The following is a 20,512-nucleotide window of genomic DNA, read 5'->3' as shown; positions in this document are numbered from 1 at the left end:
ATTCATTTTCCTGGTCCCTTATTTAAGTTTTCTAGATTCCTGCTATGAGTGAGACCATCCGGCATTTTTCTTTTTCTTTTTGGCTTATTTCACTGAGCATGATCCCTTCCAGCGCCATCCATGTTGCTGCAAATTGCATGTGTTTATCTTTTTTGAATGCTGAGTGAATTACTCTCATTTTTATTAGTGCTCTGATTACAGAATTTCATAGATTTTGAATGTTCATGTCTTTGTGAAACAGTCTAGACGTTTAAATCAGTGAGTTTTATTTTTTTTAAAGATTTATTTATTTATACAAGAACTGGGATACAGTCAGAGGTGTAGGAGGGTGAGAGGATTCACCAGAGACAGAGTGGGGAGCAGTACAGGTAGATGGACCAAAGACACTGTTGAGGGGAGCAACAGGCGAGGCAGGAGAGGTCTGCTGCGCCTTGTGGGTTTCTCCCTGGCTGGCTGGGAATCGAACCCACGCTGCAGAGGCTGTGGACAGACTCACAGCACTGCTCAACCCACTGCGCCACCAGGGAGGCCCTAAATCAGTGAGTTTTACTCATATACATTGTGACAGCATTTTCAAAATGACAACCTGAAGTTTGCTTATTCTGCAATTTCTGATGAGTGAGTGACAATCTGGACCTTGTGCTGAACTTTGATAGGATTGACTATTTCTTTGAAGCATTTTTCTAAAATGAGTAGTAATCACTTAGCCATATATAATCTCTTCGGTAAATTGAAGTTCTTACTCTAAACTGTTTGGCCATCCTCTATTGTTTTTCAGCTAAATTACAAAGCAAAACATGAAGGTGAAAAGTTCAAGTGTAATGTACCAGCAGATGCACCACAGTTTATCCAACATAAAGTCAATGCCTATAACTTGAGTGATGTAAGTACCAAATCCACAAAAACCTTTGTTTGTATGCACGTGCAAAGAAATGTTATATGTGTTATAACAGACTAGATTAAGAGTTATGCAAACTAACAATAGAGATTATTACCAGATGATAAATGTAGCTTTTAAGGCCTAAATGCTCTAAGGCTCTTACTTATGTAAGATTTCATTTTCCACTGTCTTGTTACCATTGGGAACACTTTCAATTACTTCTCTACTAATTCCTAGAGCTTTATAGGATCGCTTGTTTGTAAATGTTACATGTCATCTTCTCTAAGTGGGATTCATTTTATATCATCCTTTACACATTAGAATAGCAGAGTCTTTGGAAAGGTCACAGGTTATTAGCAAAATTATATTTATTAGGGGGTGGGGAGAAGAAGCTAGGTGATAGGTAAATCAATAGTTATACTACCATTTGGTAAATAAAGTATTTATAGGTGAAATAATTCTCTATATACAGTCATATATCATTGAATAACAAGGATAGCTTCTGAGAAATTGTCATTAGATGATTTCATCATTGGGCAAACTCAGAAAGTATAAATAATTACACAGACCTAGATGGTATGGCTTACTACACACTTAGGCTATATGGTGTAACCTATTGTGGCTGCTGTTGTATAGAGGTCTGTCATTGAAACAGAATTATACAATGCATGACTGTAGAAATGTTCAGAGTTTTTAAATCTTTTCTGGAAGAATCCATGTTAGATGTTGTATTTACAATTCCATTGTTAAAATCTTCCTGTCTAGAATGTGTATAAGCACGACTGGGAGAAGAGTAAAGCTAAGAAATTCGACATTAAAATGGATGCCATTCCCCTGCTGGCAGCCAAGGCCAACACCAAGATCACTAGCGATGTGAGTATGCCCCAGTCTCCTGGGCAGGGAGGCTGGGAGACATTTCATGACAGGTGGAATCTGGCATGTGTGATGTCTTTGCAGGTGATGTACAAGAAAGACTATGAAAAAAGCAAAGGGAAGATGATTGGTGCCCTCAGCATTAATGATGATCCCAAGATGCTGCACTCTTTGAAGACGGCCAAAAACCAGAGTGATGTGAGTGCTTCTGTCACTCTGTCTTGTTTTCAGATATGACTATACTTACTGATTAAGGGCACCTTGGATGGGATGTTAGCCTGAATGAAATCTGAGATTCCGGATAATATGTCAAGCATGAATGCCCACTAGTAAAGCATGGTTAACTCCTGAATATATCTCTGCACTCTGAGACACTAGTGAATATTGTAAAGATTCCCTTAGTCTTCTTAATGCTCTCTGTTTTATCAGGGGGCAGTATACTAGCCATATTTTTCAAATTGTTTTTCCTGGAAATGGGTTTAATATCTCTGTATGTAAAAGCATATATTCATTCCCTTAGATGACCTGACTTAACAGGACTTTGTGAAAATACAAATAGAAAAGTAAAAGACAAGACGTGAGAAAAATCTGGCTAAAGACAAAATGGGGAAAACTGAATGAAACAAAACCCCCAAAGCAACGTATTTAATTTTAAGAATTTTATAAAATATTGATCTTATTTTAAAATATGTATTAAAAATTTGAATTCTTCACAAAATTTCTTTCCTAATCATAACAAAAGATTCTATTCTATATCATTCATAAAGTCATGTCTTTATTAAATGTGCTTTTTATTTCTATACGGTAGAATTATAGAAATGTAAAGGAATACATGTTATATGCAATAAAACAGAGAAACCATCTTTTCCTGCATTACTGATATAATGTTAAATATTAGGTCTTAGTGATAAAGAGCCTCTTCCAGGGGTGTTGTAAAATATGCTTTCATGAAATGCTGAGCTGAATACTTTTCTAGGACTGTATTAGTAGCTACAGTCCACTTTATACCTCTTATCTCATTTTATACCAACTCTTAAAAAATTCATTTTCCTTCCAACACATTCAAGAGGAAAGAATTATTTTATGAAAAAAAGTTGCTTAGACAGCAGCAATGGTGTGCTATGATTTATTCTGGATGAGAAATAATGTGATGAAAGTAACAGACATTTATGGTTATTAACAGACTAGATTATATAGGACATAAACCTCTAACATATTAATTCCATTGATTGTTTTTTTTTTTTTGCATTGTGAAAATAAACACGGAAAAAATTCAGAGTTTTTACCTTTTGGTTAAAAATATAACAATGACACAAATGACTTTTATACCATGAGGTACATTTTTCTTTGTTTGGTTATCACTGTTTGATTTTTGTCTTTTGACAGAGATTATACAGGGAAAACTATGAGAAGACAAAGGCAAAGAGCATGAATTACTGTGAGACTCCCAAATACCAACTTGATACTCTGCTGAAGAGCTTCAGTGAGGTTTGAAAGACTATGATTACTCTAGGGATTGAGGGCTTTCCTACTGTTGACAAATACTTTGTGAATTTGAGCTGCATATGTTTTCTTTTTTCAGGCTAAATATAAAGATTCTTATGTACAGAATGTTTTGGGACATTACATAGGCAGCTTTGAGGACCCATATCAAATACACTGCATGAAAGTATCAGCTCAAAACAGTGATGTAAGTTTGAAGACAATTGTTCAAGACTTGCAGTGACATTTTTTGGGAGTAATGACAGCATGATATATTTTTGTTTTTTCTTACTATAGAAAAATTACAAAGCAGAATACGAAGAAGATAGAGGGAAATGCTATTTCCCTCAGACAATAACACAAGAATATGAAGCAATCAAGAAGCTAGATAAGTGTAAAGATGTAAGTTGACTGCCCTGGATTCTTAAATGGGGTTTGGGATTCTTGTGCCATCTAGTGGTAAATATGGCAGAAGTTTAAGTGCTAGCATCTAGAGTTTAAATGCTAATAATAAGTGTCTAGCAGATGTTTACTTTTAAATTTTGATTTTTGGGTGAGGATTACAAAAATTGCTGTAAAGAAATCTATTCATTCAAAATAATTTCAGGTTTTGTAAGTTGTGGTTTTTACTCTAAAGATTTATTTATTTATGCATACAAGAGCTGGGGCATAGGCCGGAAGCATGGGGGGTGAGAGGACCAGCCAGAGACAGAGTGGGGAACAAAAAAGGCAGATTGACCAACGTACACTGCTGAGGGGAGCAGCTGGCGAGACAGGAGAGGTCTACTGCGCCATGTGGGTAGCTCCCTGGCTGGCTGAGAATCGAACTCGCACTGCAGAGGCTGAAGACAGTCTCATAAGTTGAGTCCCAACCTCCTGCGCCACCAGGGAGGCCCTGTTTTTACTTTTTTATATACACATGATTTTGAGAAAAAGGAGAACATGGAAATGTGTTAGAGATAGGTATTCATTCAGTCAACACATTTACACAAGGGGCTAGCTTATGCCAGATGCCCCCGTTGGTGTTGGGAAAGAATAGGTGATAGAGTGTGCTGCCTCTTGTGAAGTGTGCATTTGAGAGAAAGAGGCAGACACTAAACAAAGAACATAGAAACAAGAGAGATCAGACAATGATAAGGCAACTGATGTATAATAATGCTACAGAATTAAATAGGATAACATGGGATAAAGACCAAATGGACACTGTAGGCTGAGTATTCAAGGAAGTTATAAGGCAGGAATGTGCAGCTACACCAAGATCAGGTAGTGGGGGAGATAGCAGGAGAACAGCCTAAGGAAAGAGGAGCTTGGAATTTAAAAACTTGAATTGATGAGTTGGTGAATGAATGGCCCGGGGAGGAGGACAGTAATGAGAGGTAAAATGGCAGGAGATGAAAGAGGGGTAGAATAGGGCGCTTATGAATAGGGCACTTAAGCCAAAGTAGAGTTAAAATTGAATACCATATCCAGTGGAAAGTCATTGTGAACTTCAGCAGAGAGGGGGATTAATTTGGTAGCTGAGTTGGAGCAGGGAGACCGGTTTAGAAGCAACTTCAGTGGGGAGAGATTGAGAGAGAAAGCAGGGAAGGATGTGAGAGGGGATCAACAAAGTTTTCAGGAACAATTTCAGGAGCTATATTTGTCTGGAGGCTTTTTTATGTTAGTGTGTATATGAACCAGAATAAGAAGATACATTATGAAATTTCATTAAAGAACATCTTCTTTTCTAGCATACCTACAAAGTTCATCCAGATAAGACCAAGTTCACAGCTGTTACTGATTCTCCTGTACTATTGCAAGCTCAGCTCAACACAAAGCAACTTAGTGATGTAAGTCCCTTGATTCATACAAGTGTGTTTGACTCCGAATGCTTTGCCTATTTGAAACATAAACATTTACACAATTTTCACTGACTCAACTATCATCCCAATTCAAGATTTGTGTAATAAAATTAAAAAGAAGCTGCTAGATTGAATAGTAGCACAGGGGAAATTATGTGAGACAATAACAAAAATTAACTATTACCTCTTCAAGAAAGCACTAATTTTTAGTGGACATTTGTTCATTAGGACCTGTCAAAAGATCCAAAAAGATGCTTACTAAAACTTCATGCCAAGTTAAATAAACAACAAAAGCATCCACTTTGGTTGGTAATAAAACAAGTATTTCCTCTTCAAAAGTTTGCTAACAAAAAGAGCACAGAAAGACTTCAGGCAATAATGAGAAAACCAATGTAGGATGATGATATAGAATTAAAAGAGAATGACATGAAAGAATGATGGGTGGCCGTTTTATATCGGTGGTTAAGGAAGGTCCGTGGTAGAATGGTGAAGCTGTCCCAAGATCAGAGAAGAGCTGCAGTGCTTCTCAAACATTCATGATCACATGGACCACGTAGTGACTCTTGTAAAAATGCAAATTCTGATTTAGTAGGTCTGAATCTGTTCTGATTCTCTAATAAGCTCCTAAATAAAGACAATTGTGATTGGTGTGATTGGTAGACCATGCTTTGAGTGCACATCCTTGTCAAGACAGGAAAATGAAGTATACTAAGTTCTCACTTAAAGTCATGGATAGTTTTTTTGAAACTGTGACTTAAGCAAAACCATGTATAATGAAAGCAATTTTACCATAGGATAATTGATATAAGGCAGAGTTAAGTTCCCATGGCATATTTCTGGTAACAAAAACATCAAACTTCCAAATAATAACCCCAAACACTTCTAATACGCAAAAATTATTTGTAGTCATTCATTTTCCAACTTGCTTATTCTAGTTCAGGCTTATGGTTAGCCAGAGCTTAACCTGGTTACTTAGGGAGTAAAGCAGGAACCAACCCTGGACAGAACCATTTCTTTGCAGGGCACCTTTACACATACACACCCTCCCCATGTGCACTCAGACTGGAACACAACGATTCCAGTGTGCCTCCTTGGGATGTGAGAGGAAATCTGAGTAATGGGGGAAACCCATGAAGATGTGGGGAGAACATGCTTTTATGACCATTATAATAAAATGTATTGAACAAAATGGAGGTTATTCTAGGACCTGCTATATATAGTTTGTTCTATTATGCAAAGTGTTTTAGTAACACGATTAGCTCATATGCAATTGGTCAAAAAAAAGAAAATGGTGTCAGTATAATCCAGAAATCGTCTAGGTTCATGTGCAACATTTCCTATCATCTTAATATTTTGAGTCACAAGAAGGAACAGCAGCCTAGATATTAACATCACTGACCCAAATGAACTTGACTAGCTGCAGAGGAATACCATGCTCTATCGAGGTCCCTACCACCATGCTCTCTTCTCATTGAACTGTTTATGTTCTGTTTTGAAGGTGCTTATAAGCACAGTTCTCTATCTTGAGTATCAAGAGCTGTATTCCCTCTTTCCATTCCCATCCTATGACCTACTGTCATCTTTCTAAATATTAAATAAACTACTATCTTTTATAAATTTAATAATATATCTTTAAACTGTGCTAGTATTTTATTTTGAATTACTCTCATTTTTTTTTTTAATAATAAATTTTATTTTTATATTCCCCCATACAATTGCAAAAGCCCCATTCTGACCCCAATCCTTCCCTTCCCACCCCCCACCCCAAAAAGTGTCTCTGGTTCATAGTTTTTTGTTGATTTTGATTTTCACTTTCTTATATTCATTTTCCTGGTCCCTTATTTAAGTTTTCTAGATTCCTGCTATGAGTGAGACCATCCGGCATTTTTCTTTTTCTTTTTGGCTTATTTCACTGAGCATGATCCCTTCCAGCGCCATCCATGTTGCTGCAAATTGCATGTGTTTATCTTTTTTGAATGCTGAGTGAATTACTCTCATTTTTATTAGTGCTCTGATTACAGAATTTCATAGATTTTGAATGTTCATGTCTTTGTGAAACAGTCTAGACGTTTAAATCAGTGAGTTTTATTTTTTTTAAAGATTTATTTATTTATACAAGAACTGGGATACAGTCAGAGGTGTAGGAGGGTGAGAGGATTCACCAGAGACAGAGTGGGGAGCAGTACAGGTAGATGGACCAAAGACACTGTTGAGGGGAGCAACGGGCGAGGCAGGAGAGGTCTGCTGCGCCTTGTGGGTTTCTCCCTGGCTGGCTGGGAATCGAACCCACGCTGCAGAGGCTGTGGACAGACTCACAGCACTGCTCAACCCACTGCGCCACCAGGGAGGCCCTAAATCAGTGAGTTTTACTCATATACATTGTGACAGCATTTTCAAAATGACAACCTGAAGTTTGCTTATTCTGCAATTTCTGATGAGTGAGTGACAATCTGGACCTTGTGCTGAACTTTGATAGGATTGACTATTTCTTTGAAGCATTTTTCTAAAATGAGTAGTAATCACTTAGCCATATATAATCTCTTCGGTAAATTGAAGTTCTTACTCTAAACTGTTTGGCCATCCTCTATTGTTTTTCAGCTAAATTACAAAGCAAAACATGAAGGTGAAAAGTTCAAGTGTAATGTACCAGCAGATGCACCACAGTTTATCCAACATAAAGTCAATGCCTATAACTTGAGTGATGTAAGTACCAAATCCACAAAAACCTTTGTTTGTATGCACGTGCAAAGAAATGTTATATGTGTTATAACAGACTAGATTAAGAGTTATGCAAACTAACAATAGAGATTATTACCAGATGATAAATGTAGCTTTTAAGGCCTAAATGCTCTAAGGCTCTTACTTATGTAAGATTTCATTTTCCACTGTCTTGTTACCATTGGGAACACTTTCAATTACTTCTCTACTAATTCCTAGAGCTTTATAGGATCGCTTGTTTGTAAATGTTACATGTCATCTTCTCTAAGTGGGATTCATTTTATATCATCCTTTACACATTAGAATAGCAGAGTCTTTGGAAAGGTCACAGGTTATTAGCAAAATTATATTTATTAGGGGGTGGGGAGAAGAAGCTAGGTGATAGGTAAATCAATAGTTATACTACCATTTGGTAAATAAAGTATTTATAGGTGAAATAATTCTCTATATACAGTCATATATCATTGAATAACAAGGATAGCTTCTGAGAAATTGTCATTAGATGATTTCATCATTGGGCAAACTCAGAAAGTATAAATAATTACACAGACCTAGATGGTATGGCTTACTACACACTTAGGCTATATGGTGTAACCTATTGTGGCTGCTGTTGTATAGAGGTCTGTCATTGAAACAGAATTATACAATGCATGACTGTAGAAATGTTCAGAGTTTTTAAATCTTTTCTGGAAGAATCCATGTTAGATGTTGTATTTACAATTCCATTGTTAAAATCTTCCTGTCTAGAATGTGTATAAGCACGACTGGGAGAAGAGTAAAGCTAAGAAATTCGACATTAAAATGGATGCCATTCCCCTGCTGGCAGCCAAGGCCAACACCAAGATCACTAGCGATGTGAGTATGCCCCAGTCTCCTGGGCAGGGAGGCTGGGAGACATTTCATGACAGGTGGAATCTGGCATGTGTGATGTCTTTGCAGGTGATGTACAAGAAAGACTATGAAAAAAGCAAAGGGAAGATGATTGGTGCCCTCAGCATTAATGATGATCCCAAGATGCTGCACTCTTTGAAGACGGCCAAAAACCAGAGTGATGTGAGTGCTTCTGTCACTCTGTCTTGTTTTCAGATGATAGCGTCCTTCCAATGCCTGATGGCAGTGGCATGTACGGGGATTCCATATCCTTGGGCTCTCTCAGATTCACAACAACCATCTACATCTACTTTGCTAGTAGAATGGTTCCTCAGATTCTTGTACCTCTCTCATTTGAGGAGAGAAATTACTAGTTTGTACTTGATGTCTATTGAATTTTGAGAAAAGTAGGTGCTAGTAATTATTGACTGTAATTCTCATCACATTTTGGAAAATGTCACTGCATGCTCATATTGACTTCTAGTTGAAAATAACTTTTAAAATGATTATTTTAAAATCATCTTTATTTTGGAAGAAAATCATGAGTCACAGATAAAAATCTCAGTATAGGGCCTCCCTGGTGACCTAGGGTTAAGTCTCGGCACTATCACTACTGTGTCCTGAGTTCAATTTCCAGCTAGGGAGCTAACCCACATATGGTGCAGCGGACCTCTCTTGTCTTGCCCACTGCTCCCCTCAGCAGTGCATTTTAGTAGATCTGCCTGTCCTGCTCCCAGGTCTGTCTCTGGTGAATCTTATCCCCCTGTACCTCTGGCCTGCACCCCAGTTCTATTAAAAAAAAAATCTCGGTATATCTATCTGTCATTGTTCTTTATTGATTTTAGTATTAGTATTGGAGTAGGATCAAATGAAAAATTCTTTTGATTGTAAGTTCCTTAAAGAATCTGATGAAAGATTTGGAACATCTATCTAGAATAACTAGGTTCTTTTCATGCATGACCTTCATAGAATTCATGGATTCTCTGATGCTTATCTGTGGGCCATGCACCATCTTGTGATTACAATTCTTAATATAGGAAGGCAAACACCAACTACTGCAAGTTTTACTACATACTGTTTTTAAAATGTTTAGAGACTTTTAAAGTGGTAAGAATATTCAACAATATTCAGATATTAGTTTGTTTCACTTTAACCATATGTTTACATCGTGATCCACACATACCCTTTTAACTCATTTTATATTTACTATATAATGACTTTCAACATTCCACTTGGTAATTTTCTTTATTAACTTCACTACAAATTATGTCAGTATGTAGTGCACAAATACATAATACACAAATGCATAATACCTGTTCTCTAATTCCTTCTCCATTATAAGAACATTGTAGTTCTTAGTTTATAGTGTGTCTTTTATCTTGGGTTGTTAGACCACAGTAGAACCTATTGAAACCCTAGGTACATAGCAAGTTTTCAATGAATATTTGCTAATTGATTGATGGTGATAGCCAAAAGAAATAGTTAATGGTAAATGATTCTCACATAATATCCAGGCAAAATGCTAAGTGGCAGATGTAGACCACTGTTAGCTTTTAAAAAGAGCTTTTTGAAGTCATTTGGCTCTAACAACATTTTATATGTGCAGGTATGACCAGGAGTAAACAAATCAAGCAATTTAGCCAAAACACCTCTCTCTAAACACTGCTGGTACAACACTGTTTGATCAATATTGTATTATTTCTAATAAAGACAAATGGTCTGTATTTTTTTCACTGTTCTTGCAGGCCACCAGAAAGTTTCCATATTTTCAATTATTTTACAATTAGGTGAGAGTGACTACCCACAAAATATTAGAAGGAAGATCACATTCCTTAAGAAAGCTAAAAGATTGGATCATTTGCCAAAGGACTGTCTCTAGAAGATTTATAATGCTCATTTATACTTGCTAACTTGGGTCACTCTCTTTAATACTTATGTGATTATGAGAAGGCATAATGACTTCAGAATTTTTCTAAAGTCACAGGGTTAGTTTTTTTTCTCTCTGTTAAAATAATTGGTGAGTAGACATGATGAAGCTGTGTTTGACCTAATTAGTACCATTCCTATCCATTCCAGAAAATTAGTCAATAAAAGTGCTTTGTGAGACCCAGTCAGTACATTTGGTTTATGAGAACACTGCACATAAGGGCTAAGATTACTTTAATAACTCAGTTTCATAAACTTTTCTCCTTTGAGATTTTATAATGACTGTAATCTTAAATTTCCTTTAAATTGTTGCCAAAATTAAATTTGGATGAAAAAAAAGTATGGACTTCTCAATGGGCTTTACCTACTGTCAAAAATAGAATGGTCAGTTTGAAAAGTCAGTGCCTAACCATTTAAAGGTGATTTTATGAAAGCCAAGAAGTCACGTGTACAGCTCTATTTATGAAGCAGCCATTTTATAACATCAGAAATGTGAAATAATTATCACATATTTATCAATTAAAAAGTACTTTCTTATTGGCAGTACTAACTCTTTAAAGGTTAGATTACCTTAGTAGAAGTAATATTTGTTAGTGGTCTTTGAAGAACTGTCTTTTAAAATAAAATAATATCTGACTGAAGCAGAAGCAGTTACCTACCTATTCCTAATGTCTGATGATTGCTCTTTGATAAGAAATCTCTTTGATCTAAAAAAGAGATTTGAGAAGATCTATCCATGTATGAATTTTTTTGGGGGGGGGGTCAGATTCAGTGATGTCTAACATAAACAAATTTTAGAAAAAAATTACTATCCAGCTCTTCAGATCTGTTTCCTTAACACATATTTATTGTTTAGAGAGATCTCTGTTCTTAATGGAAATCCATGCAAAATGTATAGTAATAAATGGTAATTTCCTATTTGTAGCGTGAATATCGTAAAGATTATGAAAAGTCAAAAACAATCTACACGGCACCTCTTGACATGCTCCCAGTCACTCAAGCTAAGAAATCTCAGGCAATTGTCAGTGATGTGGACTATAAGCACATCTTACACAACTACAGCTATCCGCCTGACAGCATCAACATGGACCTTGCAAAGAAGGCTTATGCACTGCAGAGTGATGTAAGTACCCAGATTTCCCCATTCCGTCTTTAGAAAGCAGAAACTGAAAGGAGTTTCTAAAATGAGTGATGCTTTTGGCAATTCTCAGAGATCACTGCATTGTCTACTGTATATGGCAATGGAAAATGGGAAAATTACCCTTGTGGTTCTCTAAGAGTTAGAGGGACTTGCTATAGCATACACCTCATCATTGCTTCCCTTTGGAAAATGTATCAGCCTTGCTGAATCTAGAATTCCCACTTGTAAATCTGGGAAAAAAACAAAGTAGTTGTTTTGGGGATTTATATGCATGCTAAATACCCAGTGTGGTGCTAGGTCCTGCCGGGTTCTCAATAAACATTCAGTGTTACGATCATCACCATTATGATAATCATCCCATTCTTCATTACCAATATTTTTAACATAGATTGTTAGCTTGTCTGAAAATAAAATATCATTTACAATATCAATTTTTGTAACACCTGTTTTTTTCTGTGGCTCAAAACTTCTTCATGTAAATTAATTTGCTGAGCTATGCCATTGAACAGTTTATCCTAACAACTCTCTAGTTTTTAATGTGGTGAAATGCACATAACAAAAATTTGCCATCTTTACCATTTTAAAGTCTACATAAAATTAGTGCAGTAGCAGTTCTTTATATATACACTGAGATTACAAGTCTCTAGAGCTTTTTCATCTTGCAAAAAGGAAACTCTACACATGTTAAGCAACTTCCATTTCCTCCTCCTCTTAGCCACTGACAACCACCCTTCTTCTTTCTGTTTCTATGAGTTGGACTGCTTTGTAGACCTCATAGAAATAGAATCACATAGTATTTGTCTCTTTGGGATTAGCTTATTTCACTTAGCCTAATGACCTCTAGGATCATTAGTGCAATAGCCTGTGTCACAATTTTCTTCTTTTTGGGGTTGAATAGTATCCATTATATGTATATACCACAATTTTTTTTTATCCATCCCCCTGTCAGTGAACATTTGGGTTACTTCTATTATTTGGCTACTGTGGCTCATGCTGCTGTGAACATGGGTATGTAAACATCTCTTTGAGAGCCTGCCTTAAATTATTTTGAGTATACACTCAGAAGTGGAATTGCTAGATTATATGGTAAATATATTTTCAGTTTTTTGAGGAACAATCATACTGTTTTCCACAACATATGTATAAGTTTATATCCCCACTACTAATAACTCCATTTTGTGCATTGTTATTTAATTTTGTGATTTCTTTCTCCCTCCTAAATATATCATAAGCCTTGAAAGGAAGGAACCAAATGGCAGCTTGAATTTTCATTCCAATTAAAGATCCATACTACAGATTTATGATTTGAATTCTGTGTAAAGAGTCTACCACCTATGGCCAGGCAGGAGTAGTTCATTATTTTAATAGCATCAAGTAACTGTGCCCCAATAAAACAAATTCCAAATGATAACTGCTCTCCACAAGAAATTAGTAAGTGCAACTAATTTAAAGTGCACTGTAGCCGGTGTAGACACACTGTCACGATGACCACACATGAAAGGCATGCATACCATGCACTAACTGGTCTCTTTTCTTATTTCATCAGAAAATGAACAAAATTACCCACTTTCAAGGTGACTTTCAGTCTTAATTTGACCATAGAAACATCACACTTTAAGACTACTAGTGACTGAACAGCTCTTATTTGACTATCTAAATATACCAATTTTAGTTACTCCTTGAAATACAGCTTTGAATGTAGCATTTGTCCAGATTGGAATTAAAGCTCCACATACTTTCATTACATTGGAAATAAAGATGAAATGGAACATCTGCCAATCACAAGAAGAGCAAAAACCTAATGATTATTAAAATCTTTCAGAAGGAAATATCTAAAATAAACAATGTATGGAGTGATAAAGTGTGGTCAGAAATATTAAAAGCAATACATTGGGCAAAGAAATTTAACCTTTCTCTTGGTGTTTTAGGTTGAATATAAGGCTGACTACAACAGCTGGATGAAAGGCTGTGGCTGGGTGCCTTTTGGGTCCTTAGAAATGGAAAAGGCGAAGAGAGCTTCAGACATCCTTAATGAGGTAAAACCAGTGTGTGTGTGTGTGTGTGTGTGTGTGTGTGTGTGTGTGTGTGTGTGTGAGAGAGAGAGAGAGAGAGAGAGAGAGAGAGAGAGAGAGAGAGCAGATAAGCATACTCTTTTCGGTCACTCAAATTAGTTACATTTACCACTCATGATGGACATATTCTCTAACAACTTAATAAGGTATGATTTGTATAACAAAATTCACCTATTTTAGCTGTACATCTTCACAAGTTCTCATAAATGCATATAATTGTGTCATCCCTACAATTGAATTTTAAAATCCTGCTAGTACCTCAAAAAATTTCCCTTGAAAAATTCCCATTCCCATCTTCAATCCCAAGCAAACACTGATCTGCCTCTTCTGCTTTACTAGAAATTTCTTTTGTATCAGGAGTCTTTCATTTAGTATAATGTTTTTGAGGTAACTATGGATACATAGTTGTATATGTTTCTTCTGTAATTCATTCCCTTTTATTCTTGAATAGTACTCCTTTGTGTGACTATGTTTCATTTTTGTTGCCCTGTTGGTGGACATGCAGATTTTCCCCCAATATTTCTGATTATGAATAATGCATCTAATGAATTTACAGACATTTTCTTTGAAATACTATACTATATGTATTATTGAAGTACTATTACTCTATGTATTATTCTTGATGACTGTGAAGGAGTATATGAATTATTATTCAATCTAGAAAAAACAATATATCCCATTGTTGTGAAGTGACTCTGTCTCTGTCATCAAAGAGGTTAGACTACAGGAAGAAGGGACAGAGGCTCTGAATGAAGGCTGTCTTCACATTCAAGTTTCTTTTTTTGTTCTTGTTTTGTGCTTTTGTTCAGTTTTGATGAAAACTGACCTATCTACTCAGAAATCTTTGAGAATAAGATCTCCTGGGATAGTGGTTTTCAGAAATTTGAAGTTGAAAGACTGATGCACACACACAAAAGTGGGATGTATAGTGTGCACAAAGGAAGAGGACTGGGAGAATAAATGGTGAAGATTGTGGGAATAAGAGTGGCTAGAATTTGCCAACTCCAGTTGGATACTTCCCTTTGTCATCCTCCTGTGCTTGCTCAACTCTGTAGTGATAGCATATGGATTAGCCACTTTAAGTCATATGGATTTAGCCACAAAGCAAAATCCTTCCTCTCTAATTAATAATCTGTAGTTATTACCCTTGTTCCTCACTTCTGCCTCCCTTGTCTGGAGAACTTCTTTACTTCAGTTGCTGATGAAATGACAGGGAGAATGACATCCCTGAGAACTTGTTACTGTCATAGAAATATATTCCTTCAGTCCTTGTTTGTTTTTCTTAGTCCTTTAGAAGAAAACACTGTGATGCTTCTAGATTCTGCTTAGCTAAGAGTGCCCTCTTTTATGTCATAAGAAAGAAATTAAGAGTCAAATCTGGTTCCTAAAAGCTGTATTGGTCTGCCCTGCCCCCCAACAGTGCAAAGTTAAACTGATATTTTTAAAGATTCACTTTTGTATGATATTCATTTTCCCCCACATCAACCAAAAATCTAATACTTTTATATTTTAATTTAGAGAAATTCTTGTCCCCCCCTTCAAAATAAATTTCTAGGGTTTTGACAGATTAGCCCTCAGTGAAAATAACACTATTTTTGCTTTTTATTTCACCAAACAGAAAAAATACCGTCAACATCCAGATACTCTCAAGTTTACTTCAATTGAAGATGCTCCGATTACAGTACAATCTAAAATTAACCAGGCCCAAAGGAGTGATGTAAGTGTTAATCCTATTTGTATTTTAATAAATACTAACTATAACAGTTATATTTGTATTCTATATGTATCAATCACCTGTAGTTATTATTGAGACTCAATTACATGAACAATTGTGTTACTCTTCCAGCTTTTCATTTAAAAAAAACCTCACAAGATTCATATGTTTATAGTATTGAATCATTGTGCTGACTGTCCTGTCAGCCACTGACATTGCTTTTCAAGGAAAACATAAGAGGCTTCTCTGGTTGACAAGAAGCACTACAAGCCTATTTCTAGGAAAGACCAGGAAAATTACCATAGGCACAACATCATATGGAAGAGTTATATTTTAAGTCAGAGCTAAGACAAAAAAAACATATATCATAAAAAATACCCCCAAATCCCTTCAGTCACCCACAAAGTATAGATGGTGGTGTATCCTACACTATCAGCCTTGCCTATGCTTGGGAAAGTCTCTGCAGGTTAACATTCTCATCCAGTCACCTCCCTAAGTCACCTCCATAAGGTGCCCTACGTAAGTCCAGATGCTCCTAGTGCATGTCTAGGGAACTTTGTCAAGGAAAATTCAGCACTAAGATAGGACCTTTTGCAATTGTATAAAAACCTTAAATATACAAATATTTCCAGATGAACATAGCCATCATGCAGACTGTCTTTAGTAAAAAGGACCTCTGTGCCATGGGATCCGCTTTCAAAATATTTTCCTGTGTCATTAAATCATTCCTCCTACATTAATTATTTCTTTGTTTGTTTATGAGTTTTTCTTTTCTTCCAGATTGTCTATAAAGCCAAAGGAGAGGAAATGCTTCACAAATACAGCCTTCCAGCAGACCTGCCCCAGTTTGTTCAGGCTAAAGTTAACGCCTACAATATAAGTGAGGTACGCACATGAGCTTGACTGCTGATTGCCTGGTAAGCCTTTACTAAATGTGGTCTGAGTTACATCCAAATGCCATTTTTCTTTCAGAAAATGTACAAAGCAGACTTGAAAGATTTGAGCAAGAAGGGATATGACCTGAGAATTGATGCGATTCCCATCAAAGCTGCCAAAGCTGCCAGGCAGGCAGCAAGTGACGTAAGTCCAGCCATTGGTCACCTGTATGCCATCAGGAAATGGGGGTGGGTGACCTCTGGTTGGGTTGTTTATCCAAAAGTCACCACAAATGTCATCTCTGACTAGAAACAGGTTTGGTTGAAACTATTTAGAAAGGAAAGTTCTGAATTTTATGGTGGTAAGAATTTCTATAACCTTTACTGAACCATTCTAATCAAGCCTCTAATTTAAATTATCACCTAATTTCTCTTGTGGAAATAAACAAATTGCTATTTTTACGTCATAATAACTTACAGATGGTGAAATTTTATCTCAAAACTTGCTTAATTTATATGAATTCTTCTCTCCTTTTTCAGTCTTTATTCTACATTACTGCTACAGATTAAGCCTAATAGTCAGTGATGAGGTTCTATTACAATTAGGAATTTTGTTTCTTTTCCTAACTTTAACCCAGATGTGAACTGAAGTCACTTAGCTCTGTGAGAGTAAGTTGACTCAAGCCTCCCCCAGTTATTCTGGTGACTTTTTCAGATACTCTGTGTTTGTTGTGCTGACCACCTGTGGCTCCTGGTCTGTATACAATGGTTTTTCTCTGACTTCCTGGACCCTCCTCACCTGGGTTGACTTCCTTTTCTGCTCTGCTATTCTATATATGAAACACAGCCCCTTCCTTTTGATTTTTTCTCCCCACTCCCAAGCACAATTTCATTGGCTGTTTGAAATGAAGTTTACAGAGCACCAATGTAAATACATTACAATTAAATGATAAATGTCCATGTTCAAAATGCCTTGCTCCAGAATTTCTCACAGATTCCAGTTCTCAATAGGTTTTCTGCTCTAGCTACATCCAACCCCAACATACACACAAATCAGCCCTCAAATCTCTGCTTCTGAGCTTCCCAGTTTTCTCCCCAAGGAAACTCACTTTTTCTCCCTTTATTATTCAGAGCCAATTAGTTTTAACATACAGTTCACTCTGGGTCACCCTTTGAATAGCCAAAGATTCATGGAAATTCTACTACTCTGAATATACTACTACAACTACTACTCCTATGTTGCTGTTACAATTCTATTACTAATCAAATAGACTGCTACTTTTCAATGGTATGAATTATGGTAACTCCCTTACCCCAAATCTCTCTCAAGTGGCAGAAGCAACTACGCAATCAAGTGTGCTCTGATATTTTTTTCTACCAGTGTACATTTTATGTATGTGCAAGAATATCTAAAAGTTTATTGAAATAAAATAATTTCTGGGGAAGTTTAATTGCTTCTAATATGATCTCATTTTTTGGGTAAAATCTTCATAACTATTGTTAAAAATATGTCCACCTTTATTTCCAACAGGTTCAGTACAAAAAAGATTTTGAAAAGGCCAAAGGGAAAATGGTTGGCTTTCAAAGTCTCCAAGATGATCCTAAACTGGTTCATTATATGAATGTGGCCAAGATACAATCAGAACGGGAATATAAAAAAGACTATGAGAAGACAAAAACTAAATACAACACGCCCCATGACATGTTCAACGTTGTTGCAGCTAAGAAAGCTCAGGATGTTGTCAGCAATGTAAACTATAAGCATCAACTCCATCATTACACCTATCTGCCTGATGCCATGGACCTGGAGTTGTCTAAAAATATGATGCAAATACAGAGTAATGTAAGTGACATTTACTCCACATGACAACCCAAAGATCAGAGACTGCCTTGAGAGAACCCACTGCCTTGGGAACTCACCCCTCTTTTTCCCTTTTGTTGTAGAATGCCTACAAGGAAGACTATAATACCTGGATGAAAGGCATTGGCTGGGTACCTATCGGCAGTCTTGACGTAGAAAAAGTTAAGAAAGCAGGTGATGCCCTGAATGAAAGAAGTACAGGCAACATCCAGACACCCTCAAATTCACCAGTATCGTGGACTCCCCAGTTATGGTCCAGGCAAAGCAAAACACACAGCAAATCAGTGATGTAAGTATAACAAAAGAGGGAGAGCACAGAGGGAGGGGCTTAAATGAGAGTAAACATCAGCTCAGAGTTTTGATTCTTCTGAGCCAATATCATTTCCTTTAAAATTATTATTGTATTAAGAATGGCAGTCATTTTTAGTTTAGGCACTATAAGTTTCAGTTTTCTTCCATCTTGCCTTCTACCTTCCTTTTTAAAGCACTTGGTCCTCTTCCACTACCTTTGAAATTCTGAATCCTGGATAAATTTGACATGCTGCAAAAAGTTCTGCTTGACATGCACACAAACAAAATTTAAGCTGACACCTAGATACTTTGTTATGGCAAATTAATCATATTTAATTCAATATTAAATTGATCACATTTGGTTTTATATGTAAGATGTTAGTACAAGGAAATAATGCACATGACTATATGATTTTGCTCATCAGAATGCATCATACACAATTACTTCAGGGACTTTAAAAAATATGTTGGTGAAGATTAGTATATTGTCTGCCTGTCCATGAGCAATATCAATGCTCTGGCTGTGTCATGTCTAAAGGGAAGTTTGATGTAAAGGAGAGTCAAAAGTTTTCATTCATTAATTCATTGAATGAATGTTTTTGAGCTCCTTCCAAGTATTATGTGCTGATGGTATAAAGCTGAAAAGAGGAGGATTAGAGGGATATAGAATATAATAAGAATTTACATGAGAGTATAAGACAAAGGCATGGATAGAAACATAGTCATTTAGGGCCTCCCTGGTGGCGCAAGGGGTTGAGATGCAACCTATGAAGTTATCCGCAGCCACTGCAGCACAAATTCGATCCCCGGGCAGGGAGCTAAGCCCATAGTGCAGCATACCTCTCCCGCTACTTCCCTCAGCAGTGTATTTCAGTCACTCTGCCTGTTCTGTTCCCCATTCTGTCTCTGGTGAATTCTCTCACCCCCCACACACCTCTGGCCTGTACCCCAGTTCTTGTATACATAAATAAATAAATATTAAAAAAAAAACACAAGAGTCAATTAGGGAGAAGAATGCTATAGGAGAGGCAAGTGCTAACTAAGTACAAAGAAAGCAGGTAACAGCCTACCAGAGCTTCCCTGATAATAAGGGAAGAGCATTTTCCTGGTCAAAGGGTGTATGTTGATGGTCAAGGAACAATGAATGGAAGGATAGTGAAGGGTTCAGGATTGTAATATGATCATTGAGGAGCGTAAAAGCTATTTTATAGAGTCTGGATGTTATGGAGTAGGTAATGAGAGGTGCTGAAAAATTTTAATCTAGAGAGTTCATTATCAAATTTGAATTTTAACAGAAAACTGGCAAAGTGCAGAGACTAACAGAAGAGAGATTGTAGGCAAAGAGATGAATTAGAAAGCTGTTAGAGAAATCCAACAGAAAGCTTATTTGGATTTCAACTAAGACAGAAGTAATGGGAAAAAAAGATGTTTAGAAGGTAGATGTTTAGAAGGTGGATTCTGTTAATGCTTAGATGTGATTTCTAATGGCAGTGAGGAATTAAAGATTTTTGGCGCCCTTTTTGGAAACACACCATTTGGCATGATCCTGAGAAGACCTGAAATAAGATTGTCCTGATACCTTAATTGCTTTGACATTGTAGACATGGTAAGGAAGGGAGCAGTTTGAAGGAAGCTCTTGTCTCTTCCGCTGCCAGGTTTCTGTTAACAAGTGTGTCTTCAACCACTGAGCCATCCAGGCTGCAAAGATGTCTAGAGTTTATAAGAAGAAATATAGTAAGTTTAGTATTTATACTTAGATAAGTCTCTGAAAATATCCTCTGGAATGGAAATCATTAACTGCTGATATGTGGATGTCATGCACACATTAATAAGAACATAATTGAGATAGTGAATGGGAGAACATTTTGTAAACACTAAGGTGATATGCAAATAAAAGTTATTATCATCATTACTATGATGAAAAAAAAAAAAAAAGATAACTTTTGGGTTCCTAGGAGGAATTGTTTA

General features: G+C 36.5%; 1 protein-coding gene across 1 annotated transcript in view; it reads left to right on the top strand.

Annotated features, from left to right (window-relative positions):
* Nucleotides 1-20,512, top strand: part of LOC119255127 (nebulin-like) — a gene marked incomplete at its 3' end in the record, with an annotated part of 62,887 nt that overhangs the window by 40,834 nt on the left and 1,541 nt on the right. Inside the window, 18 exon segments of the mRNA XM_054699454.1 lie at nucleotides 779-883; nucleotides 1,646-1,753; nucleotides 1,838-1,951; nucleotides 3,140-3,241; nucleotides 3,336-3,443; nucleotides 3,533-3,637; nucleotides 4,966-5,064; nucleotides 7,675-7,779; nucleotides 8,542-8,649; nucleotides 8,734-8,847; nucleotides 11,516-11,713; nucleotides 13,660-13,767; nucleotides 15,422-15,520; nucleotides 16,298-16,402; nucleotides 16,490-16,597; nucleotides 17,924-18,235; nucleotides 18,337-18,442; nucleotides 18,445-18,542. Coding sequence (XP_054555429.1) covers nucleotides 779-883; nucleotides 1,646-1,753; nucleotides 1,838-1,951; nucleotides 3,140-3,241; nucleotides 3,336-3,443; nucleotides 3,533-3,637; nucleotides 4,966-5,064; nucleotides 7,675-7,779; nucleotides 8,542-8,649; nucleotides 8,734-8,847; nucleotides 11,516-11,713; nucleotides 13,660-13,767; nucleotides 15,422-15,520; nucleotides 16,298-16,402; nucleotides 16,490-16,597; nucleotides 17,924-18,235; nucleotides 18,337-18,442; nucleotides 18,445-18,542 — 2,202 coding nt within the window.

Source organism: Talpa occidentalis, unplaced genomic scaffold, assembly GCF_014898055.3.
Source record: "Talpa occidentalis isolate TD23 unplaced genomic scaffold, MPIMG_talOcc4v2.1 talOcc4.3, whole genome shotgun sequence".
Classification (NCBI taxonomy): domain Eukaryota; kingdom Metazoa; phylum Chordata; class Mammalia; order Eulipotyphla; family Talpidae; genus Talpa; species Talpa occidentalis.
The sequence above is the reverse complement of the archived record's forward strand: the minus strand, read 5'-3'. Positions and strand labels throughout refer to the sequence as shown.